The sequence below is a fragment of the Cyprinodon tularosa genome, unplaced genomic scaffold, assembly GCF_016077235.1.
Source record: "Cyprinodon tularosa strain WSP-4 unplaced genomic scaffold, ASM1607723v1 ctg130, whole genome shotgun sequence".
In the NCBI taxonomy this organism is placed as follows: domain Eukaryota; kingdom Metazoa; phylum Chordata; class Actinopteri; order Cyprinodontiformes; family Cyprinodontidae; genus Cyprinodon; species Cyprinodon tularosa.
The window spans coordinates 783,808-809,488 of record NW_024038115.1 but is presented as its reverse complement, the minus strand read 5'-3'; the positions used below and the strand labels follow the sequence as shown (position 1 = coordinate 809,488).

Below are 25,681 nucleotides of genomic sequence, written 5' to 3'. Positions count from 1 at the left end.
CCATCCCCACCCAAAACAAAAACAACAAATAAATGAAGTAACAGAATTACCCTTCAGATAATGACCCTCAGTGTCTATTTTGGGGTGTTTTTTTTATGCACACCATGCAAAACTGAATTACAGGCCATGAACATCATTCTGATTCATGTCACTAATCTGTTTTCTGGTTGTATTTTTCTTAATTTACTTAGTATTAAAAATTCTGATCCTGATCATGCTTGGAGTGTCCCATTTACACAAAAGCCATCATGCAGAGTTCATAAAAATAAGAAGGCGGCGACTTATAAGTGACATAAACAAAGAAACCTAATTGATCAATCCTTAATATTAATCTTATTATTTATGAAATGTCACTGGAACTTAAATTGTAAAAATATGCATATATTTTAATCAGTGTTTACAGTCTGCAGCATACATGTGTTTAAGAGCTCTTTGGATCATTGTTTATTGTAGTTTTGACAAAACAGAGTACATATACAGTACACAGAATCCACCATAAGTATAAAATATAAGAATCAAAACGCACATTTCTTTTTAGATTTATACATCATCCATTAGCAGACATTTGCATTGATGGAGGTAGATAGCAAAGATTCAGAGGTAAAAAGATGTAGACTTTGCAGTGGTTTTGACATGCAGAAATGTGGCTTATAAATTGGAACTGAAGAAATGCATTAACTTCTTTAAGCTTAACTTTTAGGTATATAACACAAAGTATGAGATGAGAAGTGGCAGGATGCAACTGATTTCCATGAGTTGTCTTTCCGGGATTCAGGACAGAAGGACCTGGTTTGATGGCAGTGCTCTGCTGGGTTTGAAGAGGCTCTCTGAAGGCAACCAGAGCGACTCAAACAAAGAGGACAGAGTAAGGAGGACAACGGCAGGATTCAGAAGACAGTTCTCGAACCCAGGAACCATGGCATCCCGGAGCTGAGGCTGCAGTCCAGAAGGTTCTGGAGAATAACGAATAATATGATGATTGGCAATAAATATATATGAAATAATGAAGATTTATCCTTCACAAAGAAGACAGAGGTTTCATTAACAATTCTAAGCAAAATAAAATAATTTAAATAATATTATGATTATAGAGGGTGTAGATGTGAAGCCATCAACTATTTAATAATCATTGGAAGGCAAAGCAAAGGCTTAATTCTCCCAAACCCCCATCCCCCCTGGAATAAACTTTTCTAGATGTTTTTTTAAGGATGATATGGATTAATTTTCACTTCCTGAAGATAAGACAGCAGGGAGCCTAGTACAAACACTGAACTATGAAAAAACTCTGCAGAGGTAAATTAACTGCTTAAGTAAACAGACACCCTGCCACATAAGGGATACATTTTAAACAAATCCATTCCATTTCTAAAGATGAATGGGATACCTCTAATTATTTTCTTGTTAGTATAAAAAAAATCTATACATTTCAGGGAATTTGGTAAAATAAGTTAATTGGTGTTCATAAATAATATTCATTCCAAGCCCTATGCCCTAACCACTAGGCCGCCACTCCCGCTGTTGCAGCAGGATAATGCACGGCCCCATGTTGCAAGGATCTGTTCACAATTCTTGGAAGCTGAAAACGTCCCAGTTCATACTGACCGGACATGTCACCCACTGAGTATGTTTGGGATGCTCTGGATCAGCATATACGACAGCGTGTAACAGTTCCTGCCAATATACAGCATGGTCACACAGCCATTGAAGAGGAGTGGACCAACATCCCACAGGCCACAATTGATAACCTGATCAACTCTATGAGAAGGAGATGTGTTGCATTGCATGAGGCAAATTGTGCTCACACCAGATACGGGTTGGTTTTCTGAGTCTCCAAACCTCCCGCCAATTAAACAAAACTGCACCTTTCAGAGTAGCCTTTTATTGTGGGCAGTCTAATTCACACCTGTGCACTAATCATGGTATCTAATCAGCATCTTGATGTGGCACACCTGTGAGGTGGGACAGATTAACTCAGCAGAGGAAAAGTGCTCCATTCCACATATTTAGACTGATTTGTGAACAATATTTAAGGGAAATGGTTATATTGTGTTTGTGGGAAAAGTTTAAGATATTTAAGTTCATCTCATAAAAAATAGAAGCAAAACGTAAAGTGTTTATAATTTTGTTGAGGGTATGTCAAAAATTGTTTAATGGTATCAGGTGTTTAGATATGACTGAACACTTTTAGGCATTTCTCAACAATGTCTTAAGGTTTTTACTGTAGTGATAAAAAAAACAAAAAAAGTAGGGCTGCAACAAACTATTTTGCAAATCGATTAATCTGTCCATTCTTTTTTCAATTAATCGATTAATAATCAAATAGAATGATGTTCCTTAAAAATTATTTAAAAAAAATTAAACCAGGTGAAACAAGAGCTTTACCATTTGAGGAGTTCAGGATATAGCCTACTGATAGAGGAAAAAGTTGTTTTTTTTATCTTAAATGCAAAATGTATATATATTTTTCTACAATCTTAATATAATTACTGCTCTAAGTTGATTGCTCTGTTGGCTAAAGGCATGTTTAATAGTCTCTATACTTCAGTTAACGATTATTCGATTAGTAAATAAGATGACGATTATTTCAATAATAAATCAATCACGATTAATCTTATTAATTGTTTAGCCCTAAAAAAAAAACCCAGTCTGGTTATATATCAGTTTATTTTTACCTAACATCCTTCAGGCCATCTCCTGCACAGCGATCAGACTTTGACATGGCATCACTTTGACACTCTGCACAGATCAGCCTCTCTTGCACCAGTTGAGCACTCCAAAGCTTGAGTCTGCATCCAGGACTGGCCTGTTTCACCCTCAGATACACACAGTAGCTGCAAGAGCACAAAGGGAGGAATGAAGAATAAAAAACGTTTCAAGAAATTAATATTCAGAAATGAAAAAGTACAAAGAATCAATTTTTTCTCACTTGGAAACCATGTTATTTTGTGAGAACTTAGCAGGGTTCTTTTGTAAGGAATGAAGCAAAGAGCCAAACATCCAACATTTTGTTCTTCAACAAAATAGCCAAAAGGGAAAAAATAAAAGTAAAGGTTGAACACATAGCAGCCCCTCTCTGTCTTTGCAAACCACATGGTTTAGACCAGTGCTGGCCTTCCAGTAGCCCTGCCCTGTGTGTTTTAGCTGTCTCCTTGCTGCCACACAACTGACTAAAATACTACAGCACTTTATAGCTTCTGAGGAGGCAATGCAATTACTGTAGGTGTGTTGCAACAGAGAGACATCTAAAATATTATCAGTGGTACTTGAGGTCCAGGTACGATCTCTGAGCAATATTGAATATGCCCAACTGTCTTTGCCCCTGCTGCCCCAAGGGCAACTCATAAGGATGAGAGGCATGTCTTTCTTTTGGGTTAGAAGAAAAAAAAATCTAATATTTCATCACAATGAAATATTCCATAGTGCAAAATGCAATATTTCTTCATTTTAAATGTGTAGAGTTTACTTTGAAAGGCTTATAAAAGCGTGACAAAGGACCTTCAATAGAATGCATCAATAACAGATTTGCTATTTTTGAATTTGAACCAGTGGTATCATGGTCACCCGCTCAAACCTAATGTTAACATGGCTCAGTCCTCAGACTGGAAACAATCAAGGTTTTCTTCTTCTTCTCTGATAACTGTTTTGTTTTTCATGCTCTTTGAACTTCACTCCATTTTTTCACATTGTCTTCGACTCAGACAGCTTTGACTCAACACCAATCTCAGTAGGAGGATTCTTCAATGAAAACATGAGCCTTCAGTTCTCTTTGTTTGTTACTTTTCCCATGTCACATTTCAGCAAGCTTTGCTTTCATTTGATACAAGGAGGGGAGAAAAGGGACAAGGAAAGAAAATAGGAAAAAAGTAACTTGTGAAACGCAAACACAAAGTAGTGCATACCTGTAAATTGTGACAATGTGGGTAGAGGTCAAGAAAACCATATCATGGTTTTCTTTTAATCCTTATCGTAATACTTTGTTTATCATTACTATAAAATATGATTTCAAATAATACATTTAAAATGTTGCTCCTCTTTCAATTTCCTGGAAGTCAGATTGATTATACTGCTTTGCTATTCACAGTAGTACGGCAAAATGGACACATTTTTGGGAAAAAAAAAAATGACAGAATAGGAACAGATCAACAGCCCTGGAGTACACTGCTGCTGCTGTAAAGAAAATGAATAAAATAAAAACTCCTACTTAAATCAGAAAGCATACATGAGGTTTGAGAATTAAGTTATGCATAAAAATGGCCTGGCTTTGCACCTTTAAAAGGTACTTAAAACAAAACATATAGCATCCCAACCCTTGGACAATGACGTGTGTACATGTAGTACTGACAGTCATTAAAGGAATAGTACACCCAAAACATGATTAGCCTTCATTTTTTACTCACCCCCATGCTGAACAACACTCTGGAGTACTTTTTTGATATCTCAAATGCATTTGGAGATCTGGGAGGCTTCTTGCTGTCTGCTGACATTCAAATAATGGAGGTCTATGGTGACCGAGATAGAAAGGTCCATAAAAGCCCACAAAAAACGTGTCAATATTCCTCCATACTGCTCGTCCAATGTATTCCAAGTGTCCTGAGTGGGTAGCATCCAGAATTTACTCGAAACGAAGTCATTTAGAATGTTTTTAGAGCATAAACAGTAGTGTATAGGATTTCCTGAAAGCGCGCACATGCGCGATCACGACGCTACGGAAGCCGGCAGACCAAACCAGATGAAAGTGCGCATTCAGCGTCTGCTCTGCCAATAATGCAAGCGTAGAAGAAGAAATGTGCCGTTTACCTGTGCAAAGAAAGAAACAACGAAAGAAAAATGTCTGAGGACTTCAGTGTTGAGGAAGAGCATGAGTTCTTTGCCGAGCTGAATGCGCTGGTTTGGTCTGCCGGCTTCCGTAGCGTCGGGATCGCGCATGTGCGCGCTTTCCTGAAATCCTATACACTACTGTTTATGCTCTAAAAACATTCTAAATGACTTCATTTCGAGTAAATTCTGGATGCTACCCACTCAGGAAACTTGGAATACATTGGACGAGCAGTATGGAGGAATATTGACACGTTTTTTGTGGACTTTTATGGACCTTTCTGCCTCGGGCGCCATGGACCTCCATTATTTGAATGTCAGCAGACAGCAAGAAGCCTCCCAGATCTCCAGATGCATTTGAGATATCAAAAAAGTACTCCAGAGTGTTGTTCAGCATGGGGGTGAGTAGAAAATGAAGGCTAATCATGTTTTGGGTGTACTATTCCTTTAAGCTCAGGCTTTACAAACTGTAGGAGCCACCAATCCCTCCCTCCTAGTACTGTAACCCCTGGCTGTCCCTTCCAAACACAAACCCGCCCCCACACATACCTGAGAGAGCCATGGTTTGTTTTGATTTTCTCCTCCACAGTTTGTGGAAAAAACATTTGGATTTAGTCTGATAAAAACAGTGTTTAAAGATTATAATATTATTATAATGTGTATTATTCACTGTCTTGCAGGGTATGATTTAAAATGTAGACTGATTTAAAATTTAAAATGTACAAAAACACACATTTATGCATTAAAGGTATAGAGGACAATCTTATATTTTCGGGTAGATCATCTAAATAAGTGGTCATCCTAATTGTCAGTCATTCTGGTGATATGTTTACGTAAGGCTGTCCTATGTGCTCATCCCCAGTTAGCTATCTTTATCCGTGCATGCGCACTTTCAGGCATATATCTGTGGTGAGCTACGGATTCAGACAGTCAGCTCCCCTCTCTCACCCCTTTGACAATGGCTGAGGGTCGTAAGACAATATATCCCGGAATGCTTTGCGCAGAGCTTTCCTCGCAAAGCATTATCGGATTTGCCGTCAGAGCTGCCCACTGTTGCCATAGGCTATTGCTACCTGACAGCGGCAACTAATAAAGATCCTGCATACTCCATGCGGTGGAGGAGGAGTTACGTGATCAACGGAGCAAAAAGCAGTGATCATGTGTCCAAACTGTAAGTTACCGGTAACTAAGTTCACTATAAAGTCCCTGCTATAGTGATTGAGGGATTTAGGGGTTAGGGCAGACATTTGAGCATGGTAAGCTTGTATGAGCTATGAGAACAGCAACCTTTAAACAGAGCGTGCGCAAGGAGAAATGGGCTTGTGCATGGTCTTGCACATGTTTTTTTTTTTTTTCCTTTTAAAGTGGAGAAGGCACTTTAACAGATTGGCGAAAATCCTCCACAATACCTTTATAACAATTCCTAGGTGCTCCGTGCGGAAATTCTGTCCGAAAATTTGTATCCGCGGCGAGCGGCTCCTGCTGGTGAGGGTTCACAAATGTAAACATCAACAGGCATCCCGTGATTTAGCTCACAAATATCACAACTATCAACACATTGTGGAAAAACTCCAGGAAAGAAATTGCTGATATTCTCCAACGTCAGGAAGAGGCTTTGATAAAGTTGTAAACAGCAAATGTGGATGGCCTGATGAGACCATCATCAGACTTCTTTAATCTAATCAATATTTTAAGAATTAGAATATCATTGAAAAGTTTACTTATTTCAATCAAGCAATGCGCTAAAAAAACACATAATAGAAAAATGAAACACAATGGAATGTTTTTGAAGACTTAATTCTGCAAAATACAATAATTGTTTGCCTAAAGCTCAAAAAAAAAGTTTCCCTAATTGTTGGGAGCTCATGAATAGAAAAATAAAAAAAACATGATACATTCAGAAATGTGGGCTTAATAAAAAGCAGGTCTATTACTTGCAACAAAGATTTATCTATATAAATATTAATGTAAACTGAGACACACCTTTTCCACTCAGACATGGAGGCAGCAATATGCTGTGAGGATGATTTTGTACTTACTAGAAAGGCGCTGTAAAGGTCCAGGCCTTTATCACTTTAGATAACTTAAAATCCTGATTAAATAAACCAAGTTTTGTCATTGCAATCTGACAAATAGTCAAGATGTAAAACACTTTTGGAGGCCAATGTATTCCCATTATAATCCAACTGTCTATTGTATCTAATTCAAAGTGAACAGCGTAGTTTTTATTCATGCATTAATTTATCTCCTTAATTATGTAAAACCTGCTACAACATTTATCAGTAGCTATGACCACCTGTTAATAATATAACTGAACTTTACTGATCTTACATTGGAGAAATTTACCTCAGCATTTAACCCATCCCGGTCTGGGAGCAGTGGGCTGCCATCGTGGGGCACCCAGGGAGCAGTGTAGGGTTAAGGAAGTGGGGCTCGAGAGGATTCCAAACTCTATGCCCTATGCACTAGGCTGTGACTCCCCTCACTAATTTGTTAGTTGTTTAATGACAACAACTAACATATTAATGCAATGACTCAAACCACAGTTTTAAGAAACTTTGGGGCATACACATGAGTTCAATGTCTCTTGAGACAGTAACCATGACAACCCCGCCAATACACCAGATGTCTGTGAAGCAATATCTGGTTAGATTAAGTCCAGAGGACTCAAAGTTAATTTCAGTTAAAACAAAGGGATCTCATGTCGAGTTTAATTAAATAAATGGTTCTCAGTAGACAGAAAAGGAATCCTGATTTTATTTCCTTTTCGTATATTTTTACATGTAAAAAAAAAAGGTACACTCAGCTTTGATCAAAGTTGACATTAGTGCTGTGAGTTTTTTCTATGAATATGGACCAAAGATGCTTTATCCGTAGAGGTCAGCGCATGACGAAAAATATTCAGGGCTGGAGTACATGTTACACAGCCAAAGCAAAAAGAAACATTGGCCTTGTGCCGTTCACTCTAATCTTCGTGCAAAGCTGATTTTAGTGTGACCTTAAAACTTACGTCAAACTGATTAAAAACCAAAGATAAAATCTTGCAACCTTAAGGAATGTGTTTTGTTTTGGGTTTTTTTTTCAAATTAGATACCGTCCAGCACTTCATTAAAAAAAAAAGAATGGTAACTTCTTAAAACAGGTCATTTTTGTATCATGCTGCATTGGAACAGGTTCTGATTGGCAAATTCCAACTAAATGATTGCATCCATTGGTGGACTTCAATGTCTGAAGGTTACAAAGGAGCTAGGGCGTTTTTCTAATAGCAACTGGGTAAAATGCAGGATACATCCTGGAATGGTCACTTTTCCATCAAAGGACAGACAACCCTGCCTTCACTCAATCATAACTAAAGACACCTTAAAAAAACGAATAATAAACCTAAAAATTATGATTTGAACTGTAAGTTTCTACAAAGAGGAGCCGACACATTCATAGTAAGAACCTGAAAACTTTTGCCAACCCAGGACCCTCATGCAGCAATGCATAGTGCTGGTCAAACTAAATGCATCCACATGAAAACAAAGGAGGATTTTTCTTGAATGCTGCTTTAAAACATGATTAGGTAGTGACATCAGAAAGGTTATCATTTGAATCAGCCCCCCCACACACACACACACACACACACACACACACACACACACTTCATCTGGGACTGGGTCGCGGGGGCGGCAGTCTGAGTAGAGGCTCCCAGACTTCAATCTCTGCAGAAAGCCTGAGGCACTCACAGGCCAGGACACACAGTCCCTCAGTCCCCAAAGATATAGTCCTGCAGTTGTTTAACCTTTTTTATATTAAAGGCAAGCAGCCAGCTCAGTTGTTTAGATCTATTACATTTTAATCTGCACAATGTGATTTCCAGTGTTATTTAACTTTTTTTTTTCATTTAAAACCAGCCAACATTTTCAAACAAACCTCCAGGGACAGCTGTACCAATTCTGCATGATTGCATTTCTCCACAGGGAGGAGCTCAATAACGCTTTAATTTCAACACTTTCTAATCAAAACACAGTTAAATGAAAACCAAACAAGAAACACAATGTCTTCACTTTTGATTGATTGCTATAATCATATCACTCTGCAAAATCAGTACAAAATAAGAGCACTCAGTGGAATGTACGTATGTGATATAAAAGCCCATACCCGTTCTTCTCCTCCTTCATCCGCATGTGTGGTCTCCTCCAAGGGTCCTTAAAGGTCCTCTTGAAAGAATCAGGCAGGATCTTTGCTACCTCTAAAATTTGGTGGTAAAGATGCAAACAAGAAAAAAAGATCAAAGGTCAAATACATCCTCAAAAATATTGGCAACATGAGAAAAGATGTAAATTAAGTTAAATCTAAGTAAATAACAGATCTGTTGTCAGTTCATCAATCTCCAAAACCACTCAGGTCTTCTAGTTCAAGCCTACTCTGTCCACCCAGAACTAGAACCAAACATGGAGAAGCAGTATTTAGTTCCTATGACCCACTTATCTGGAACAAACTTCCAGAAGACTGTAAAAGTGCTGAAAGCCTACGTTCCTTTAAGTCAAGGTTAAAAACCCCAGCCAAGTTTGTAGTCCAACAGTTTTACATTCTTTACTACCTGCTTTTATTATGTTTTTATCTGTATTTGCATTTATTGTGCATTTATTTTGTATCCTTTTAATTGTTTAATTCGTTTAAAGCACTTTGAATTGTCTTTGTCCGGAATTGTGCTGTATATATAAACTAAATTTGCCCTGCATTAAACGCTTATGTAGCATAAACGTGCACTGAAAGTTGTGGAAGGCTTCATTGGCCATGTCCCTTAATCAGCAGTTTGCCATTTCATCATTTGCAAAGATCAACATATATCGGCCTTGAGCAAATGTTCTTTCCTGTTTTAAAAAACAGGATAAGAGAAAATAATCTGTGTCCCGTAAATGTTTAAACCACAAAAACAGGAAGAAGTACATTGCTAATACCAACCTCTGGGACATGCTGATCAACTTTAGAAAGTTTGGTATAAGTTGTTAAAATGTCTGCTAAGAGTGGTAATGTTGGTATATATCCCCTGGTGATCTCACCAGGGGATTTCTTTTTTGTAAATACTCCTAACCCTTAGCTGCTCATTGTATTGGTCAAACTATGAAAATAAGTCAAAGTTAAATAAACTATAAACTAACTTTCACTCAGTTTTCAAAGGAAAAATGTTTTATGGTGCTTTACAGCCAGGAAAACCCTCTAAACAGTTAAGACTGTAACTGGGGTGTTGAAGTAGTCCAGCTGGATCAGGGATTTCACAATACGTGTGGAAATATGTTGTTTATAGTTAGTTTCCTATCAAGAACGCTTCCAGAGAACAGTTAAAACCCAACTTATAAAGAACCTGTACTAGCAATTCTATCAGAGAATTATAGATCAGAAGCAGTCAGAAGAAGTCAGGCATGTACCTTTGGCGTTGTCACATATCACGTTGTTTCCAAAGCATCCTCGTCTCTGTCTGAGATCTGGACACGGTGTGCCCCCATTTCTCGGAGGAACAGACACTTGACGAGTCCTCTCCTTGCTGCCAACTCCACACGGAGAGGAACATGAAGACCAGGGACCCCAAGATCCAACCACACAGTCGATGGCTGCTGAGGGATGCAGGAAATGATACAGAGATTTTCAGATAAAGTAATCAATCATGAAATTGTATTGAATCTTTTCAACAAATCTTCTGGCCAATTATAGTGGCTTGCAAAAGTATTCATTTTTTCACGTTACAGCCAAAGATTTCAAACCTGCTTTTTTTTTTTAGGTTTATGTGATAGACAAAAACAAAGGCTGGCATATTTTTTAAACTGAAAGAAAAGGATAATGATTGTTTTCTAGATATTTACAATCGCAAATCAGCCACCTTACTCTGACCCTTCCTAAATAAAATCTAATTAGGTAAAATTCTGCCACTCTTGTTGAGAGTTGCAGACTTTTCTAATCTTTGCTTTCATGCCTAACTGTCTGGTTTTAAGCATAAGCTAACGGCCACACAGATTTATGGTTCCAGGTAGGCATTTGGCAATGGGTGACTGTCATTAAAAGCTGTTTATGTTAGCCCAGCTAAATCCCAGACACAGGAAGTCTGCAGCCAAGGTCATACGTGTGTGTTCATTTTACATAGGGGCTAATTTTACACCCTGTCCTTTTTTGATTTACCCTTTAAAACCACACCAGTGAGGGTAGCAAAGCATGTAAACAGCAGCAGCAATTAGACTTCCTGTTTGGGAGACTGCGTTGGCCAATTACAACAGTCTAAGAGGAAGCTGTATTACTGAAATTGCTGTTCTGATCAAAGCCAAAATGAAAAACAAAACAACAATCAAGCTCTATTCAGATTTAATAGATGCAGACATTTAATGCTCTTGTTTTGGGGAGGAACCATACACTTTATAAACAATGTGATGAGAGCTAATCAAGACCTAAAACAAAAACAACGGAATCCGAACAAACACACTGACACCAAAAAATCTTTTTCTTTTTTTCCCACCTTGAATCATGGAAATTTCAAAGAGTACAGAAAAAGTGTTGATCATATTATTCTCTGAAGGAAATAAATAAATATACCATAACTGAATCTAATCTACTCTTCCACATAATGGGTTCCTCTCTTTCTTTAGAAAACTCGTCCAGCTTCCAGGACAATACAGCGATTGAATAACTGTGTGTGAGCAGGAGAGAAAAAGGCTTTAAAGGTGCCGCCTGCTTGGCTCATACCCAACGTTCCCATTGAATTTTGAGAGTGGTGGGGGCTCTTCCAGTGACATGGCCTATCCACAAAGCCAAATCCAAAAATTCCTGAACATTCCAGCCTGACACTTTCCTTTCCATGAGAACAATGTACATACAGTGTCTTGAGAATGTATTAAAATCTCTCCAGTTTTTAACACTTTTTTCTGACTACAATTACAAAATCAGATATTTGGTATGGAAGTTTTATGTTACAGGCCAATTAAAAGTGAGGCATGATTATCTATTAAAACTATATGTCTGTCCATCATCCATACCTGCTTATCTATGCCAGAGCCATGGGAGTCGTGCCTATCTCCTACAGTCACTGGACAGGAGCCAGTTATGATAAGCTAGGATACGGGTGATGTGTTTATTTATGTTGTTCCTCTAGATAAACACTTCGTAGAAACAATTTTGTGCGACATTAGAGAAGCATGCATTTTTTTCGTTGTGTTTATAAGTTTTTCTCATCTAGAGTGAGATTTAATTCTATATGACTATAGATGACCATAACAAACAATTTTAAACTTCCCACCAAATCTTAGTCAGATTTATGTATATATTTTTTCTGTTGAAAGTTTAACCTCTACCTCAATCTCGAGCCTTTTGCAGCCGCTAACAAGTCTTAAAGCATTGCCCTGAACAAAGCTAAATAGATCCTCCTATGAAGTGTTTCTCTATGCCTGCTAAACATTTACCCCACAGTATGGTGCTGCCACCACTGTGCTTCATACTGGTCATTGTGTTTTCACTGCAATTTGCAATTGGTTTTTAACTACACATATTATTGTGTATCCAGGAAAAAATACTTTATTTTGTTAAATAACCAGAGTTCCTAGAACCTAAATCTTCTTTAATTAATTATGTCTTTCTTTTCTTTTGTTTCCCCCTTTGTACTTACTATCTTAATAATTCAATTCAGTTTATTTATAAATATATAGCACCAATTCACAACACATCCCATCTCAAGGCAATTTACAATTCAACCAGGCCATACAGTCAAATTGATGATTGAAGTTTTCTATCTAAGAAAAACCAGCTGATTGCATCGACTCCCTCACACCAAGCATGCTTGCAGTGACAGTGGAGAGGAAAGTGGAGTGGTTTCTTTTGACAGGAAGAAACCTCCAGCAGAACCAGGCTCAGTGTGAGCAGCCATCTGCCATCGGTTCAAGAAGACAGAAGCAGACAAACAGAGAGACGCAGAGATACAAAAGGCAACTGTCAACCAGCTCCACAGGAAACACACAACCAGGCAGACGAGCTCCGAGCCAGCCCCTACATCAGAGGATGAAGAGGGCACATCCAGCCAGACACAGCCACAGAAAAACGACTACACTGAATAACAGGTTGAGCTCAAACATCTTCAAACAAAGGTGTTGATGGGAGCAGCACAGCTGATATTTCTCTCTTGGATGGTGTCCCAGCCAAACAGGAACAAACCATATATAATACACCAGATATAAACACTATAATATACATAAGTTTGTAGTCACAACCAATCTTCCTAAAAAGTTATTCCTGGCATATGTTTGGGATTGGGTCAAGCTAAACTTCCTACTTATGCCTCCTCTGCCCTTTCTTATCCTTATATGCCTTTCCTTCCGCTTGCGCAAAGCATCTTGATGTTGTGGTTCTTTTCTTTTTATAGCGGCGCAAACACAAACAAGCAGTACCTTTGAGGTTTTGCTGTAGTGACATCAGTTGTTCCTGGTAGTTTTTGCATCCACTGGGAGACTGAACTATTATTATCCCTCTTATCAAACACTCACACAAACAGGAATAAGGTTCTGTCTGGAAGGATCCACCTGTTGGCCCTGAGCCACCAGAGGTCAGAAGGAAATGACTAAACTGTTGTGCGCTCCAACACTGCTTCTACTATGCTAACATTGGTGACAGTCTGACCGACACAACACTATTGTGTTCTGTTTACATTGTCGATGAGAAAGTCCCCATTTGGACAGCCTGTCACTAATTCTGACCCCTGACCCCAATACAGGAAACAAATGGTGTTGGTCATCAGTATTCACAATTTTTAACATTGTAGCATTAGTCTTAGTGGGAAAGGTGACAGCATTTTATCACCATACTTTTTTATTGAAGAATTGGGTTTTAACTTTAAACAAAAAAAGCGATTATTGCAAGAAAGTGTTCAGTGTTTTAAATCTTTTTTTTTGCCTCACATACGTCAGGATAATGTGATAAAAGATTCACATTATCACATGACTGCCATACTACAAACATTTGTCCAGTTTTGTAATTGTCCCATGTTGGGGGGGGTTAGCATAAAGCATTTGTGCTCAGGGCATCCAGATGATCAGCAGGGCCTCAGCTTCAACACACTGATAGTCTGTTTTTGTCAACTGGTTCATTACATAAAAACTTCACCAAAAATTAAAAGCTATATCAACTAAGCTTATTCATTTTGTATGTTTAATAAAACAACAGAAGAATGATCTAATGTAAAAGACATCAAAACTGGTTTTGGAGTAGATTCAGAGGGCCAGCAATAGGTTCTAGGAATGGTTCTGTCCTCAAGCCTTTGTAAAAATGTTTGAACTATTCTAGAAAGCCTTGTTTATGCCAATAACCCAAACTACTTTCATATAAACACTATAAATCCTGAAAAAATCGTTTAAATTTATTGTGCATTTTCTTTTAATCTGCATAATTTCTAAACTACAGTCATAGAAATCAAGTTAGATTACCTCTGTCTTCTTTTTATGCTTCTACTGGCCACCACATAACCAGGGCCATTAATCTGATGAATGATATTTTGACTTTTTTGTTTTGTTCTTTAAAGTCATACACCAAAATCCTAAATTTGAAATTAATAGAACATATATGACACACTGTCTATCATTTCACTGCAAAAAGAGACCATTGAGACACAATATTATACACCTAAAATGAATGCAATATTTAAGTCCCCATCTAAACAGCACTTTATCTCTGTTATTATGTCTTTTAGAATCAAGACACTTGATGTAAACGAAGACGAACAGGAGAACAAGCAGAGCCTGGTCCTGTAACATCTCAGCAGTACGGGAAGGAGGGGAAAAAAAACGTTTTGCTGTGGTCACTAGACTATGTTGTGTTTCTGCGTTAAGTTAATGAGACTTTGCAGGAGACTAAACAACATTGAGCTTAAAGCTGTTATGGCTGTCAGTGATGTGGACCAGTTTATTCTACATGGCAGTAATGAGTTCACATGTCTGCAGAGACTTTGTTCTGCCCAGAAATCTGTTTGTTTCAAACAGTGTGATTTGTTCTGATGCTTCAAGATAAACATCTGGCCACCATCATGTTGATTTAGGATGAAAGAAAAAAGGACAATATTTGTATTAGGTGAAGAATGTTGGAAAGATGATAAAATGCCTCTTTAAAAATAAATAAGAGAGTAAGGACAAGATACTTGATAAAGTCAGGATAGTGTAGTTCTGATAATAAAATGCAATGACAGATTTCTAAGAGGGAGGAATAAAATGTGATCTGTCCAAAAGTTGTGGAGAGAACCTTGAATTTAAACTGCTTGTTGAAACTCCATTGAGATACTGTATTAACTACTATTTAGGGTCTATAACTGGTTTGCCAGAGTAGTATTTCAGAATGCTAAAATATAGGTCATTTCATATGAATGCCTTTTACCTTTCTGGGTGACTTTTTTAAATTTTGAACTTTAAAAATGTTTTAAAGTTATGAAGCACCCGGATGTTATGCATCAAATTTACAACAAGAGGTCTTGTAGAATACACAGCGGCTGTGGTATTTCATGTGGAAGGGAGGACAGACAGGAAACAAGGTAAAGGAGGAGTGAAAGTAGACGGTCAAAATAATTAGCAATCTTGGCATCACAAGTGCACCCAAGAGGAAAGGGAAGAAGCAGATATCTGCAGCAGAGAGAGGTGATACAGGGAATGTTGTTGTGAGGGAGAGCAAAACCAGACCCAACCAGAGAAGAATATTGGAGCCTCCTCCTCCGGATGTCTGTAAACATACATGAGCTTTACGGTCTGTGCAGGAATAAACATGAGCAGCTATCTTAACAGGAAACTTGCTGTGAAGTTAAATTTATGTTAAAACTCCTTTAAGTGGCACTTTTGTGTAAAGGACTGATGCATATGCTTAATATAAAACAATGGAGTCTCGACTTTTTGTGGAACAGAATCAAAACCAAACCACAAACTACATATATTTTCAGCATAAAAAAGAAACTTTTAGGTTTTTAAAGATTTCTTCAAAATGATGTTTTAATAATAACAGCATATGTTTCTGTTTACAAGATAACACAATCTCTCATAATTAGTCGCTTTTTGTGTTCGCTTTAAGGTTGGTTTAATAAGGAAAAGCATCAGAGCATTATAGTGCCACCACCATGTTCTGATCTGATGGTCTTCATATGAGATTCTACATTTGGTATTATATTGGTAAAGTTTAATCCTGTAAATTGATCAGCAGTTAATGCTGATGGCTTTTGGTGTTAAACAACAGCTTCTAATGCCACCAAATAAACAGCTGAAGTCAACACTAGTGTATTTCATCCTCTATCAATAATAGTCATCATAAATGTACCCTAAAGGTATAGTGAAGCCCATTCTTTTTTACGGGTGGATCATCAAAATAAGTGGTCCTCCTAATTGTCAATCATTCTGGTGATATGTTTAGGTAAGGCCGTCCTATGTGCTCGGCCCCGTTTTCACTTACCGGTCGTGAGTCGGACATAGTGGAAAAATTGGAAATCTTTTGGAAACTAAGCCTGAATGAGCGATGCAAACAGCAACTTTTAAACAGAGCATGCACGAGGAGAAATGGGCTTGTGCACACTCTCGCACGCATTTAATAGGTATTCCCTCTCGGGAACGGGTGCAGAGTTGTGCATGCGCATTTTATTTATAAAGTGGAGAGGGCGGGTGTTTTAAAAAATTCACAAAAAATCCTCCACTATACCTTAAAACAAGTTACACCATGATAGTGTATGTAGAGTTTCGATCAAATCTATAACTCAGAATTAAGGCCAAATTATCCATCAGTTTCAGTAATGCTTTAAACAGGCCATGATTATTAAGATCTAAAGTAAGACAGGATAGGACAAATGGCAGCTAAGTTCTCAGAGCTTTAAAATTATTTCAAAAACAATTTTTTTAACCTCCATTATTGTTCAAGGGCCACATTATATGGGGGAAAAAATGTCTTATTTTTTATTATGATCATTGTCTTGGGTTTGTAGTTTTGTGTGGTCCTTTGCAACATTTTGTACTATGGGGATTGTATAATTCTTTATGTCTTGGTGTTCTTCTTGAATGTTTTTTGTCTGTTTCTTGGTCCTTTTTTCACACTACACACTTGATCCTGGGTTCTGTTGTTTCCTGTTGTTTTTAATGTTATTACTCTTTTAGGATATTTACAGCCTGGTGCCTTTTGTTCCTTCACAGAACCTGACCTGTGAATGGAATTGTTCTCATTAAAACCCTGTTTTTGCTGGGATCTTTTAATGTGGTATTTCTTGTCAATTTTCATTCTTCACCTTTGACTTGTCCATAAAAGATTTATTTTTCATTAACTGCCTCATCTTATCTAATCGTCCATCACACAAAATTTTGATTGCATATTTTCTTTCACACAGCACTAACAGCACCTCTTTAACTAATTTATATTTACAAAAAGAAAAGTTTAATGTTTGCTGATTCCTGCCATCTTTAAGCAGAACTAATGTTTCCAGACCTGTTTTTGCTTGGTTTTAACAACCAACACCTTAAATTAAACTGACCTGTTTATACACCACAACTATTCAGAATGTCTTCCAGGTTGTTACTACTTGCTTACCTGAAATACTTTATATCAACACCCTCCCTGAAGCATAATGCTACCATTTTGAAAATCTTGAAGTGTTTGTGTTATAGTCATGCTAAGCAGTGTTTTAGTCACCCACTCTGAGCTCTTTGAACAGCTACAGCTGACCCAGGCTAATTACAGACTGTTCCCTAACCTGCTGCCGGATCAGAATCAGATAAAGTGTAGACCAGAGTATCAGGATATCAGGGTGCTTTGATGAAAATGATCCACACAGTATGGTGCCATGAAAATGCTATGCTTGTGCAGGAAGCTGGGATATGTTTCTTAGCATCAGAGAGTGCTCATTGCAGCATGCACTGTGTTATGGTGAAATTGCACCTTGGGGAGCACACATTCCGTCTATGGAGACAGACCAACTAGCACCTGCATTACACCAGACTAATTTTTCTCTTCAGGATGTAGCTGTCAGAGCTCCTTTTAGATAAACCTAAAAAAAGCAACCTTGTGAAACATGTGAGCTAACTTGTGCATGTGGAAGTTTTGAAGAACCGGAGGTTTGATAATGGGTCAGCACTGACCTGAAGTGCTTGACTGAGCTTACTGAAACCTTATGTTTATAAAAATATAGGAAGAAGGACATCCAATCAGCTACAGTAGCTTTGTTGCTATACTCTTCTTTTCTTGTTGTGGATGGGGTTTAATGTCTGTTGCATTTATTCGAATGCTTATTTTCAAGAAGAAGTGGTTAAATTGACCAGAAATATAGATTGTATTAGTCAGCATCATTAGCCTTTGATAAGGTATATATTTTTTTAAATATACCTTATCAAAACTAAGCTTAAAACTAAATATTGAGCAGCATTTTCTGATTACATTAACAAGTGTAAGGATTAACATTTATACAACAAAAATATTGAATGATGTTAGTCACATTCAGTTTACATTTAAAATATCTAAATACCAAGGACAAGTAACTATACCCCTTGAAATACTTGTTCACATTTTGTCACAATAAGAACACAAAATTTAGATTGACAAAAAAAATGTGCTTGCCTTTTTATGTCTACCAGATATATGTCTACCAGATATATGTCTACCAGATATATGTCTACCAGATTTGCACAATAAAGCTGTCAGGACTCCAGTTTTTGCGGTTGTCTGTTTGTCTTGTCTGTGTGTTGTTCTCCTTCCACCACCAGGAGGTGCCTGGTTCCGGTCCACCTCCTCACACACCTGCGGACGGTTGCCTCATCACCGGACTGCTCTTAAGCTGCTGGTTGCCACTACCTCAACGCCAGAGTGTTTGCCAGTTTGGCGTACTCTAGCCAAGCTTTGTTTATACTGAGTCTAATCTGAGTTTTTGTATTGCGAGTTTTTGTACTCTAGCCAAGCTGAGATCTCATTGAGTTTGACTGAGTGCTTGTCTCCCTGAGATTCAAGTTTGTTTTGTCTTTGCCTTTCCGCAGGAAGCCTTCCTGCAAACTGGACCTTTTCGGACCGCCTCTCCCAGCAGGGATCAACTGAGACTTAGACTCAGATCACTCACTGAGTAAGGAAATCATCTTCACCACGACCCGTTCAAGTACCACAGGAAAACTGAGTGGCAACCAGTGTCTGCATCAGTCTTCACCGTCCGAGTTCTGGGTAAACCCTGTTCCGCCCTCCACCGAATCAGACAAACTCTGGAAGACCAACACACAGATTGGAGTCAAGGATTCTCCACTTCTCTGGAAACGTGAGTCACAACTAAGGTTGTCAAAAGTATCGATACTCAAAAAAGTATCGATACTGAAATGTTGTATCCGGATACAATACTCATTTTCAAAAGTATCGATACAGTGCCACCACCAGTGGCAGCTAAGCAGTCATTCATCTAAAGTGCAGAATAGAGGAAAATGCACTTTCTGAACACTGTGTGATTGAATAACTCTGTGCACTTTTCGGTTTCAGACTTTTTTTTTAGTAAGAGGTGCAGCTGCTGAGAATTATTTTTGTTTCTTAACCGGTTTGGCTAGTGTCATTGTTATGTGTGCAAAGCATAGCCAAGGAAGGAACACTTCATTTTAATTTTATAAGTTTTTTTATCAAGCTTGCTTAATATTGTGCACAGCATACAACCTTTATTGTATTTATTTATTGTATTTTATTTATTAATGAAAATATTTCTGTAGAATTTTAGAGTCTTTGTTTTTAATCCTTGTGGTATCGAAAATGGTATCGAGTATCGAATATTTTCCTTAGTATCGGTATCGAGTTGAAAAGTTTAGTATTGTGACAACCCTAGTCGCAACAAATCCTCTCCTTCAAGATCAACGAATCATATTTCCCACTGAGCCTGAATCTAACAGTCTGTCTTCCCCTCGTCTTCCAGTTCCGGTTGAGCACCGAGCTTAAATCATTTCAATAACTTTTACTTTGTGTCTCTCTGTTTGGCTTCACTCCATGTGGGTCCGAGCCTTAGATAAAATCATGACAAAAGCCTGATATTCTACATTTCTTTTTTTTTTAACAGTGTCCTGTCTGGCAATGTGGCAATAAAAATAATTATCTTGATGCCAAAAAGAGCCCAACAGATTTTACTTTCACAAGTTGAGCAGTAGGGCTATTGCCATAGTGTTCCCCTTGTTTCATGCATATAAATGGCTTTATTATAATTATGTAGGGAGTTTTACAGATTATATGGACACCGCAATGTACTGTAAGTAGAACACAAGATATTCTACATTTCAAAATACTGCAGCTCAAGCTTAGTCTGACTGGTTGGAGATCTGGAATCATCCATTTACATTTCCCATCAAAGACTATAATAGTATTTGTGCCTGACTTTAACTGGACCTATTCAACTAATGAATATTCTTTGATCCAAACTATTACCTTGTAGCTCAGATTGTATTTATTTAGGATCACTATCCAGCTTAAAGGATACCTCTGTAAAGCTTCAATTCCATTGAAGCTTTACTACAGGGATCAGTGCTAGGGAGAATTCTCTTTACTATACTGTATATATGCTCGCAATTTATATAATTATTAGACAGCATGGGATTAATATTCATTGTTATTCTTATGATACTCAGCTATATCGGTCTATTAATCCAGATTAACCAAATTCATTACATCGATTACAGGCATGTCCTGAAGACATAAAAACCTGGATGACCCTTAACTTTCTGCACCTGAATGCAGAAAAAACAGAAGTTATAGTCGTTGGACCAGAGTCTTTGAAAAAAGAAGCTGATTTATCAATCACTTCATTTGGATGGGATTAAATTGATCTCAGAAAATAAAGTAAAAAACCTTGGTATGATTTTTCATCAGGACCTGTCATTTAAATGCCATATCAAAGAGTCTTCTAGAATGTATTCCTATATATACTTTGATCACTGCTGCATTTTAAGAAATAGAAATGTCACTAGAGCTGTACAAAATGGAAATTAATTTTGTATGCACTCTCTGTACACATAATGACAAAGTTTGCCTTAGTCTAAAGTTATATGTGTGGAATATTGCAAAACAAGAAATATCTTGTTCAGGGGCGATGCTGAGAATCTAGTATTTGTTACTTTAAGGCTGGACTATTGTAATTGTTTACTATCAGGAAGTCCACAAAGTGCTTTTAAAAGCCTTCAGCTGATCCAAAATGCTGCAGCCAGAGTTCTGATGAAAATTAAATGAGAGAGATTATCTCTTTCTCCAATATAAAGCTTTAAATGGCCAAGCTCCATCTTACATTAGAAATAGGATTGTTCTTTATGTTCCCAACAGAGCACTTCGCTCAACTAGTGGTTCCTAGAATTTCTAAAAGTAGAATGGGAGGCATTTTTTAGTTATCAGGCTCCTCTCCTGTGGAACAAAGTACCAGTTTCAGTCCATGAGGCAGACACCCAGGCATCTACATCTAAAGGTAGGCTTACAACTTTCCTCTGTGATAATGCTTATAGTTAAAAACAGAGTGATGTTTGCTTAGACTCTGGGTGAGTAAAGTGGTAGGTGTAGATAGAGCATTAACAGCCTGCAAGATGGAGGTCCAGTTTGGATAAAACAGGTTGAGAGAACCTGTCCATGATGAACAAGCATGAAGCAACAGTGGAGAGGAAAAACATTGGGAAGAAACCTCTGGCAGAACCAGGCTCAACATGGGGGTCTTCTGCTGGACCGGTTGAAGTGAGACACGGAAAATGGTAAGAGTCCCGGAGTAATGAAACTGATGAAGCATTAGGTACAATGGTGGAGGAGGGAGTAGAGGTGGGTTGAAACGGGGTCATCTGAATGAAGTCACACAGCGCAACCTAGGAGGCAGATGAGTTGCAGACTGGATGCTTTTTAAGATGAATTTTGGATGCCGATTGGTTTTCGTGGAGGCGCGGTTCAAAACTAATTGGCTGTGTCGCAGGTGGATTTAGGCGAGCAATCATTTTCTTCAGTTGGACTTCCCTTTAGGCTATATTTGTGAAGTTTCAGCCGTAAATTTCTTTTCACTTCTGTTAGGTTTATGCTTTATACATCATGTGCATTGTCACTTTATTAGCCAGATTAGGGAGAGTAGAAGGCCTTCCTTTACATTGTGGATGTCACTGTGTGTACGGAGGTCATCTAATCAGGACAGCCTTCATGTCCTTAAAAATACACCGGATATGGGAACATCTTGGAGCCGGACTGATAGAGGAGAGCTATCTGTAATCCTTGGGCATGGATGGCGTGTCAGTTTCTGATACGGACAGCTAAGCATCCACCTGATGCAATAGACTCATGAGCTATAAGAAGAAGATTACCTTGTTCGGGGCTCAATCTTTGCCGGACGCTCGCGGACGTGATTTTTGAGCCCACAGCTGTGCAAGCTCCAAGCATTTTCTCTGTCCTGTAACGACCTGATCTGGAATAAACTCTGTTACTTTTTTACTCCTGTTTTATAGTCCTTTTTTATATGGTTTTACCAAGTTTGAGTTAAGAGTAGTAAATAACTTGCTCCCAGGAAAAGAACCGTGAGGAAGCCCCGTGGCGCAACAGCTTTTTAGGGGACATAACTTCCTCATTTAACACTTCTTTTTCTCATCATAGTAGCTTCATCTGGTCTGTTCCTGTTTCGGTTTGATTCCATCCCAGATTGAAATATCAGCTGTGCTGCTGTCACTAACATCTCTATTAATAGATATTGGAGCTTGGTGCATTTCCAGTGTAGTCCTTTTTATTTTACTGTGACTAGCAGAATTGGCTTGGAGCTTGTCTATCCTGGACCAGCCCCCTATGGAGCTAGTTAACAGTTTCCATATGTATCTCTGCTTCTTTTTGTGTAACTGCTTCTATCTCCTTGAAAACCCATCGGCCTCAGCTGATGGCCGCTCACACTGAGCCTGGTTCTGCTGGAGGTTTCTTACTGTTAAAAGGGAGTTTTCCTCTCCACTATCACTACATGCATGCTAGGTGAGAGGAATTGCTGAAGAGTCAACAACAAGCTCATCGAGGAGGAGCATGTCTTGCAAGTCAATGACTGGATGCAATCAACTGGCTTTCCTAACCAGTCTGACAGTATCATCTCTGTAAAGTGCCCTGAGAAGACCTGTGTTGTGAATTAGCATTATATAATTAACCTAAATTGAATTGAAAGTATTGCAGCCTTTAACAGGATTTTGCTCAATTTATGTTTTCATTTACTCTGCATGCTTCCATGTCCTGGTGAAGAAAAGCTTTTCAACGGCACAATTCTGCCACCATTACAACCATGATGACCATGTACATGTACATACAGCACTGTGCATATACTGTAGGTCAAACAGTTCAGTTCTGGTGACATATTATATTCAGAGCATCTGTTTTCACATGCTTCTCTGTAAAATACAGTGATGTTTTAGGTTGTGATGTAGCAAAGAATAGCTAAGTTCAAGGAGTGTGCATACATTTGCAAGGCACTCTATCTGCTTGACATTATCTTTAAGAGCAAAATGCTTATTAATAAAATTTAAACAACAAGGACAGTTTAAGACAGATCACTTTAGCAAATAAAAAAGACAAATTGAGAGAACATATTTTGTAATCTCTTGAGGGAGTCTTGTAGCCTGACGTAGTCCGACTCAATTCTAGTCAGAATATGAGTCTGATACTGCTCCATAGAGCTGTGATTATGGGGCGTGTTTTGAACGAACCAGGAAAAAAATGCCTCTGCACTCAATTGGATAGACCTACAACCAATAAGAGCAACGGAGTGCGTGACGTATCTTAAGCGAGGCATAGTTGTTGTCCACAAAAATCAAAGCGTGCAGTTTCACACCTAGAATAAGAAGATGAGACTTGATCGCGTTTCTCTGTTCCTCTTTTAAAATTAATTTGCTGTCGATATCTTCTAGAACAGACCTAATAGCAGAATCTACTCACCCAAACTCTCCAGCGGCAGCCATTATTGTTGTCACCCAAGCGCGCTTTGGTCACGTGGTTGATAACGTTACTCTTGATCATCTGTCCATCATCGTATAAAGCCCGCCCTGACAATTTGATTGGATCGCCTGACAGTGGGCTTTAATACTCGCGCTACTATGGAGCAGAGCCAGACCGAACTTCCCCGAACTCAAACCTTGTGGGCGGGACTAAGTTCGGACTGGCACCCAGGCTAGGAGTCTTGGTGAAGGCTGACTGTTTTCCTCACAGCAAATGGACAGAACTGTGAAACACTCAAGGAGTGCCTGTGACCCTAAAGGCACTTATATTGTGCACTAAGACAATGTTGACATCAACGTTTTATGGGTCATTTTCAGACTGCAATGTTCCAGCTCTATGTCTCCTGACTGTCCAACTACAGACTTAACACCACTGAAATCCTAACCATCTTTGGTAGTGTCTTGACAAGATGTCCATTCCTTCATTTGCCCATATATAGCAGCAACCAAGATGATGGTGAGTCTGAATGTGTGGCCATGTGTTTGTTATCATGTGGGGACAGTATCAGGCCAGTTTCCTGGGAATATGCTACTTTATGGGGGCTTTCAAATACGTAGGGAAAAGTTATCTTCTTGGTTTGGGGGTTAGCTTGAAGACTAAGGTGTGAATAGAGTTTAGTTAAGGTATATGACGAGACAGCTGGGTTCATGATTAGGGTCTAGGTTAGGCAGTAGAAATGAATGTGTAATGAATGGTAGTGAACAGACATGTTTCTCTGTGTGTTTCAGGGATGTTACCAACCATTTAACCATGTTTAACTTACGGTAGTCTTTCTTGTCTCCAGTGTCCACATTAGGTTGTGCATTTTTTAGCTTTCATGTGAAGGTTAGGGGGTCAAAAACTGCTAACAAGAAGGCAACTTTCAAACAACAAAGACTAAATTTAGTCCTGCAAGTCTCAGAACAAGACATTACCTTGGCTTCTCACCTACAACAAACAGCCATGGGAGACAGTTATGTGTAGTATGTTACAGGGTTAAGTGTCACCTCACTGTCAAAAAAACGTTGTCCTTATAAGCAACAAGAAAACCTATAAACTGTTAATGCAGAGAAACTGGTCGGGACAACAAAGCCTTGGGGATGCTATAAATGCTTAGAAAAAAAAATAGATATCTATTTTTTGTCTATATATTAATATCTATTTATTGGGGGAACATGTGACTTTTTCTGTTATTTGAAGTGGGTGGCTAATAACAATAGAGACCTTGAAAAGTATAAATCTGTACTGGGGCAAATATCTGGATAAATATTCAGTTAATACATGACATAAACCATAAAGGACCAACATTGATTGGTGAATATAAGAAGGAGAAAAAAAACAAAACATTTTTTAGCGTTAAATTGTTGTCATGTTTCTCTGAATTTTGGAGGCCGTTTGGTATAATCTGCAAAAATGACCAAGTAAAACAATCAGCTCACCAGATATCAGGCAGACGTCTTGGTAATCCTCGCAGCAGTCCCTGGTTTTTTGACAGTAGCTGTCGCAGTAGCACACAGTGTTTCTCCTTGTGCGCTCTAAACATTTGTTGTCCCGGTCGGGGCAGCAGTTCTGGCTCTGCCTCTCCCTGCAGCCGGCTTCAGCCGTCGGGACAAGCTCAGTGCATAAAAGCGCATAAAATGCGCAAAAGTAGAAGCCGATGCGCGCAGCCCTCCATCCGTGCCCTCTCATCACGGCCGCTGTTCCTGGCCACCTGCTCTGCACTCGCACTTAACAAAGTTTCTCTGGCGGCTGTCTAGTTATTTTTGTTGGTTTTTCGAGCAAAAACAAGAAGAAACACAGACCACCGACAATTAATGGAGAGATGCTTACAGTTGGAACTCTAAGCGCAAAAGCTGCCCGGATTGTCTGAGGGACGCCGCTCCCTTCACTCACTTATGATACAAACTGTGTGACGTACTGTACTCACCAGAAAGGT

At 38.5% G+C, this 25,681-nt stretch overlaps 1 protein-coding gene across 2 annotated transcripts; it reads right to left on the bottom strand.

Annotated features, from left to right (window-relative positions):
- Nucleotides 1-173: 173 nt before the first annotated feature.
- On the bottom strand, nucleotides 174-25,681 carry si:dkey-178e17.3 (somatomedin-B and thrombospondin type-1 domain-containing protein). 2 transcript variants are annotated; one of them, XM_038277269.1, is made up of 5 exons: nucleotides 25,185-25,681; nucleotides 10,230-10,415; nucleotides 8,959-9,049; nucleotides 2,673-2,831; nucleotides 174-953 (listed from the first exon to the last, which is right to left on the bottom strand). In XM_038277269.1, exons 1-5 carry the CDS (start codon nucleotides 25,432-25,434, stop codon nucleotides 848-850), a joined length of 792 nt encoding a protein of 263 aa, XP_038133197.1. In that variant the 5' UTR covers nucleotides 25,435-25,681; the 3' UTR covers nucleotides 174-847. The 2 variants fall into 2 exon arrangements, with proteins under 2 accessions (XP_038133197.1, XP_038133198.1); XM_038277270.1 differs by having other exon boundaries at nucleotides 10,230-10,412.